Below are 7431 nucleotides of genomic sequence, written 5' to 3'. Positions count from 1 at the left end.
ATATTTCTATAACAGAAAAAAATTGTACTTAGTACTGTCAAAGACTGAGGTATAAAAATTTCCCAGCAAACTAGGAGAGCACAGCAACTGTTCACTTCTGGCAACAAAAAGGACTCAGCATGTTATGCACAATATAAATGAGTATACACACACACATACACGCACACATGTGTAGATATATATATATATATATATATATATATATAATGTGTCTATGTCTAAAACTTGGCTGCCTTTCTAATGACCACTAGGTAAGATTGCATCCAAGGGCCTTGGGGGCATCTGAGTGCTATAAAAAAAATAAATTAATTTAATTAGCAAGGGAACTGACATCTGCTTTCAACAGGTTTCCATTTATACAATGAATTCCTGCAACAGTTATACATGTGGTGAACATCTAACTATTAAGACTATAACCGCACTGAAATACACAAAACTAATATAAACACAAAAGCACATACAAGCAGAAAAAAGCACCAAGATGCAATCCTATGAAAACATATGCACTTGCAATATAAAACAAAAGCAAGAGAAAAACAACCTTAGGTAGTATACCACTGTTCTACAAATCAATAGATTTTTGCCACCACTTTAGTCTTTGGCTTGGCAAACCTTTTCACTGACAAGCTGCATATTACACATCCTATACAAATAAAAAACTGTGAAAGGCCTGCCCCATCAAAACTGTTTGCGCTGCAAGTGACTGTACCATGTAAAACATCACAGTAGAGCATAACTTTCAAATTCTTAGCTCAAGAATTCTGGACAAAACTAAAAATACTGAAAGTATAAAAGCCCAAAATTAGGGACAATTTTAAATATTACTCTAATTTAAAACATTAATATAACATTAGACTTTGTATCATTGTGCATTTTCTGAAGAAGTCGTCTGGAACTCTAATGTCTGGCATTATTTCCTGACTGTAATTTTTAGTGATTTACTTAAGAAATCAAAAATGTTACAAGGGATTGAGTAAAAAGATGAAGTGAAATCAGGGGCATTCTGCAAAGTCAGAGATGGCCGAGTGGTATGCTCTAGAGACTAGCCTTCTAAAACAATCTGATCAGTGCCACTTAGAATCACAAGCTTTTCCCTGCTGTGACTCTTGCACAGTGAAAACAAACCAAGACAAGTCCATGTTATTTGAAAGGTGGCATGTCAGAATCAGTTAAATTTTATGAATTTAACAAGGTCATTTGTACAACAAATGCAGTAGCAGCAACATATCATTTTTTGCTGGTTCAAAGACATACGCAGCTTTTCTGGAAATAGCTTCTACCCATACAGCAGTCTATGGCACGGAGAGCCCATCCCCCACCCCATAAAGTTTCATAAAAATACAGTCTCTGATTAGATATAGATTAAAATCTTCCTCTTCCTATTTAAAGAGGTCAAATGTCAGTGCAAGCTTAAATTTAACGGTGATATAAATTGTGCATTGTGTTTATAACAACACCTTGATTAGTAAGAAAACAATGTGTGAATAATATAACAAAATCAAGTTTTTGCTACAGGTGATAACTGTGAGAATTCACAGGTAAGATATCTAAAGCGAACTTGCATGATGTTAGTTTTGCTCTCATGCAGTTCAGCAACCAACAATAACACGCACACAGCAAGCCGTAAGTATTTTCATACAATGGAAATGCACATAAATTACAATCTCTATACACATGTTTTATGTGTGTAAACTACTATACTGTTCACACACACACACATACACACAAGACAGTGCCTGTACAAAGAAGCAATGCCCACATGCAAGAAAGCATCACTGAATGCTCTGGCTACTTCTGCATGTGTGCTGACGCTTCGTGCAAATGAGGCATTGCATCATGTGAGTGCAAAGACACACTGTCACACGTGTACACAAGTATAGCTCACATACACATGGAGAAAGTGGGTGAGTATAAGGTGCAAGACATTGTTTCTATAACTGCTGTTCAGGTAAACACCGTTAATTTACATGGTGCTAAATCCTTACACCAACACCCTAGCAAAATGTTTCAAATCTGAGAAATGACACTGCAGTGCACATATGATAAATACAGTTCTTGAAGATACTTAAAAAATATATCTTGGTCAAATTATGACATTGCTTTCAAGTGCATCTTCAAAAGTCAGTTTAACCATTCTGAAAAGGGGTACTTTTGCGGGATGGAGTTTTTAAAGGCTACATCTGTTCTCAAGGTTTTGCAATGTGCAAGTGATATTATCAGTCCTCATTTTGTTGTCCAATAGTCTTAGTGTCCCCAAAACATCTCTCAGCATTATAAAACCTGAGAGCAAACATATGAAATATGCAGCCACTCGGAGAACTTTTAAGAAATGTAATCTGATGTTCTGTCATTTAAAAAAAAAATTGGAAAATCAAGTCCTGGTGGCTCCTGTTCTAGAACTAGATGTCACTTGAAAAGTGAATGTGATTTTTTTATTTGCCTAGAAAGACATCTGTACAGCTTCTACAATGTAAGTCAAAAACCATTTTTGCCACAATTCAAGTTTATGATCACTGTGTTAACCACAGGAAGAAGGCAGAGTTTTAGCAATGGCAATACCACTTAAACCAGAGTCTGTGCTCTGCATTAGTGGAAAATCAATGGCAGACTGACTCTGCATTCAGTACTGGTAAGCAAGTCCAAAAACTGAAAAAAAAATATATACCAACTTCAGTTCCCTTTTCTTGTGTTTTGTTTTCTAACATCTTCTTCTTTTGATGTTTCCCAATTAGGGATCGCTACAGCGGATCACCTTGTCTGCTCAGGATTGGCAGTGGAGTTTCATGGTGTCAAGTTGCCAGCCCAGCGCCCAACCTTCCACAGAAGGTATACACATGCACGCGCTCACGTCTAAGGCCAATTTAGAGTGTCCAATCCACCTACAGCATGTCTTTGGGATGTGGGAGGAAACATGAGAGCCCAAAAAGCAACATTTGACAACAGACTTTTATGTTGCCAGTGATTATACCTGCAAACCTAACAGGTAATTTTGAACTTCCTAAAAAATCTTTGCTCAAGACCAGTTATCTTCCAAAGCATATGTGGATACTAAAGAGAACTCTGTGCATGTTCTACAGAGATGTTATATGTTCTTATCTCTGGGATGTTTTGGGAGAATCATAAACAAATGAAGATTTGTTTTCATTGAGAATTTCAGCTACAAAACAAGTGTACAGATTTCGCTGTATCTCTGAATACATCATAATGTCATACATTTTTGTACTTCTCTGGATTTGAGAAGCCCTGCTACAGTTAAGAAAATCAAATGTTTTCAGCCTGTTGCATTGCTGTATCTTTACATTACTTCATTAGAGGTTCAACATACACCTAAGATTCTGTGACTGTAAAAACAGTTTCCCATCAGACATTCAGTACTGTTTCCTCCTCCTTCATCTTTACTGCTCTAGGATTTGAGTATCTCTTCTTTCTGTGTATGGGTTTCCTGAAGAGATGATTTCATCAACCCTCTCCTGACACTTAGGTTCTGTTACTGCTGGAAAAGGTCCCAACAACTCCAGTGAGCCATAGCTGTCTTCACCTTCTTCTATTACCAGTCTGTGAGATAGTGGATCTGCTGGCAGAGTTTCAAACTCAGTATAATGAAGCACAGTGTTATCACCACTTTGTCTCAATTTTAAGTCAGGTTTTTCTGACTTACTTGCTGACACTGGGTTCTTGTGGTGTACTGGAGAGTTTAGTAGATTATGTTGTAGGTCCTTCCCTTCAACATGAATGGGCATCTTGTTATCTGTGAACTGAGCATCAGTTGATTCCTGAATATGCAGTGTTTGCAGAACTACTTCAGGGCTCCTGCCATCTTCCTTATTTGGTGCCATTTGTTCAGTTGGCACATCCTGCTGACTCGCTAAGGAGTAGTTCTGCCCATTTGTGGAAGTTAATATCTGTTGGTTCTGCTGTTCATCACTACTTTGTGGAGTGAGTGGCGATTTTTCACTGAAGCTCAGATGTGGTGAATTGTCTGTAGTTGGTGATGAAGGGCCAGCACTCGATACTGTGCTGGAGGGGCCACTGCTGTCTGCAAAAATAAATTGAAATAAAACAAAGTTTAAACTCCAAATAGGTATAGTTATTTATAAAATAAAACACAGTTCTCCTGAAGGATGTTGAAAGGGTACACTACAAAAAAAAAATCACAGTGGTGTGTGTGTGTGTGTGTGTGTGTGTGTGTGTGTGTGTGTGTGTGTATGTACATTATCAGGTTTATATTTAAAAAAGATGCACATTGTATAAACAGTATATTCTATATATTATTGTTGTGATGACAATGCAAGTCAAATGACTAGACAATATACATGTGATAACAGCATATATACTGGTACTACAATGCCTTAAAAATATATACAAACTGCCCAAGCCATGTTTTATGAATAGCAAGGTTAAGATTAGCAAATACTGTAAAATCCATTAGCTTACTCATATACTCATGATGATGAATAACAGGAATAGACACCCTATGTCTTAATGACAATACAAATTTGATAGCTAACGTAGCAGCTTTTTTCCATTCTTTTACTATTATTGTTTTTATTATATCTATCAAGATAATCATTATTAAAATTGTACACTAAAAGCAGTCAAAACAAGATGGGAATTTTGTAATTAATGCAAATGTTAAAAGACATAAGTTGTTATCTACAGCATAACCTTAGAAATGAAACTAATCAAAATCTAAATTGAGTAGAGTTTTATTAAAAGAAAGCAGACTTCAAAGATATTAGCATACAAAAACCATAGAAAGAAGCCCATAAATAACCATATCACTCTTACTTGGTATTCTCAGTACTGATAACCATGCAAGAAAATATGTTCCTTAATGTTGTGGCATATGACATGTTCTTTATAGTTCAACCTGCACATGTAAAACATTTCTAAAGACATTATAGATTTTACTTGCAAGGCCAATAAAAAGTACTTGCCACTTCTTTCCTGTCTACCATATATCCTAAATGTCTATATAATATTTTCCATCAGGGCATTCACTACATAAGACTGTACACAGTGCATACGTAAATCTTTGAAAAGGTTCTTAGCCAGTGGGATTTCCTTCCATTGTTGCATCTGTATCCCCTCCAAAAAATCAGTGCCCACATTTACAGCAGTGGTATCCAAGGCATCCCACTAACTGCGTGACAGTTATGTTCTTGAATAATAGTACTTATTGTTAATGCAGCATCAGCAGACAGAGAGATGATTATATCATAAATCTAGGGCTGTCTGGGGCTTGAATTGTCCAAATTAAGAAAAAAAAGTCAAAGCGAAGAGAATGATGATAATGTTTTTTTTCAATCAACTCTCTATTCGAATAACTGGCTTTTGATAAACTGGCATGGATCCCATAGGACCTTAACCTGAGCCTGACCAAAGACAAACAAAATCCACGGTACCTCAGTTAAAGGGGCATGCCTGCTGACAGCATCCAATTATTTTTTTGAAAAGAACCACAAGAACTTCCTGAAATGAATTAGAAGTGATGTACTTACAATAACATAACATCTGTGTTGTCCATTTTCATTCTTCCACACTGATGGGTTAAGGATCCATCCCTCTGATCCAATTCAGATGCATTTCCAAGACTTGGATCTGAGTCTCGAGCACCTCCCTCTACCGAAAATGCTCTACACCATCTCCAGTTCCTCAGATCATGTTTGCTGCCTTACTGCCCAAAGAAAGGATTGAGGCTCAAACCGTGGAACATGAAGGTTCTCTCATCATCCAAAGATCCTTCTAGAAGTGACAGGGCTGGAGGATGGCTGAGAGAGAAGGTAAGGAAGAATGAAAATGGACAACACAGATGCCAAGTTATGGTAAGTACATAACTTCTAAATCTGAAGTTGCCCTTTTCTTACTTCCTCACTGATGGGTCAGAGTACCCAGGTACATAACTCTTGGACAGCCCTCAAGGAAGGATATGCTGGAGCACTGTTGAACCAAAGGAAGCCCTGCTTTTGGAGACAATGTCCAATCTGTCATGTGTAACAAAAATATGAGTCTTTGACCAAGTGGTTGCAGCACAGGAAAAAGCAGATGAGGTAGCCATAAGTCTGGTGGAGTGTGCTCTAGGTGGTCGAGGCAATTCCAGACTTTTCTGAAAATAAATCAGCGAAATACAATCAGTAATCCATTTGGCCAAAGTAATTTGGAAACTGGTTGACCTGAGTGGTTTGTGGAAAAGGATACAAACAGTTGATTAGACTTCCTGTACCATTTTGTTCTGTGAAGGTAAAAACGTAGTTGCCTACAGACATCAAGCAGATGCAGCATATATTTGCCTTTATTAGGAAAACATGGGAAGAAAACCGGGAAGTGTATTGATTGATTAATGTTAGTCTCTGTGGCCACTTTAGGCATAAAGGAAGGGTTATTTCATAAAGATACCCTATCCTTATGAAAGACAATGTAAGTAGGCCTAGCTGATAAGGCCTGGAGTTGAGAAATTCTTTTAGCTGAAGTAATCGCTACCAATAGGACTGATTTCCAAGAAAGATCCTTCATGTCACAATAGTTTGCTGGTTCAAAGGGTTTCTGAGTTAATCCCTGGAGGAGCATCGTAAGGTCCCATGGGGGAGTAGGATCTTTTATGGGAGGTCTAAAGAGGAAGATCCCTTTCATAAATGCTTTACATAGCCTGGAAGCTGACAGGGAAGGGTTCATTTTCAGCATGAAAATTGGATGCTGCGGCTAGCTGAAGTTTAATGGTAGAAAAACTAGCCTGTACTTTGAAAAGAGTACTGAGGAAAAGAAGAATGGCCAAAATAGGCACTTTGAAGGAGTCAATGTTTTCTTTAGAAGCCATTCTTTTCCATTTGCTTTTGTAGACCTTCTTAGTGGAAGACTTCTGGGGATCCAAAATAATGTTACGGACTGAGGAAGTGAGGCTGGACCATCTTACTATCCCTGGAATCTAAGAAACCATGTGGTAGGCTTGACAGCATGGAGACTGAGATGCTGGAATTGTGACAAATGAGATAGGAGGTCCTGATTGGGCTCCAGTATCCATGGAGAATATTTGAGGTGAGACCAGAGAAAGGGGAACCACACCTGATGAGGTCAGAAGGGGGCAATGAGTATGACTGAGTTCTTCATCCTGCTTGCTTTCTGTGGAAACTTTGGAATCAAAGGAAGATGGGGATAAGCATAGAGGAAACTCGGAGGCCAATCGTGAATCAAAGCATCCCTTGGTGACTCTCCTAGAGGGGGGAATAATAAAGAAGTACTTGCTGCACTTATTGTTGAGGGACGAAACAAATAGGTCACAGCAAGTTTGGCCCCAGAAGCTGAACATTATGTTTCCTACCAACTGATTGAGGGACTACTTATAAGGAATCAGAATGTACCTGCTGAGAGTGCCTGCCAGGGTACTGTTTTTTCCCTGGTATGTGCACTTCAATTAGAAAGCGGTCTGAAGACCAT

The 7431-nt window shown here is 38.1% G+C and overlaps 1 protein-coding gene across 2 annotated transcripts in view; it reads right to left on the bottom strand.

The window, feature by feature from the left end:
• Positions 1 to 211: 211 nt before the first annotated feature.
• LOC122806915 (inositol hexakisphosphate and diphosphoinositol-pentakisphosphate kinase 2-like) overlaps positions 212 to 7431 on the bottom strand; it is a 1544141-nt gene continuing 1536921 nt past the window's right edge. The window contains exon 31 of one of the 2 annotated variants that reach the window (XM_044077730.1): positions 212 to 4036. In XM_044077730.1, coding sequence (XP_043933665.1) covers positions 3396 to 4036 — 641 coding nt within the window. In that variant the 3' untranslated portion in view covers positions 212 to 3395. The remainder of the gene's footprint in view (positions 4037 to 7431) is intronic. The other variant, XM_044077729.1, reaches the window with a different exon arrangement.

This window comes from Protopterus annectens, chromosome 7.part0 (genome assembly GCF_019279795.1).
Source record: "Protopterus annectens isolate FY-2018-M chromosome 7.part0, PAN1.0, whole genome shotgun sequence".
In the NCBI taxonomy this organism is placed as follows: Eukaryota; Metazoa; Chordata; order Ceratodontiformes; family Protopteridae; genus Protopterus; species Protopterus annectens.
This window is presented reverse-complemented; position numbering and strand designations above follow the sequence as displayed.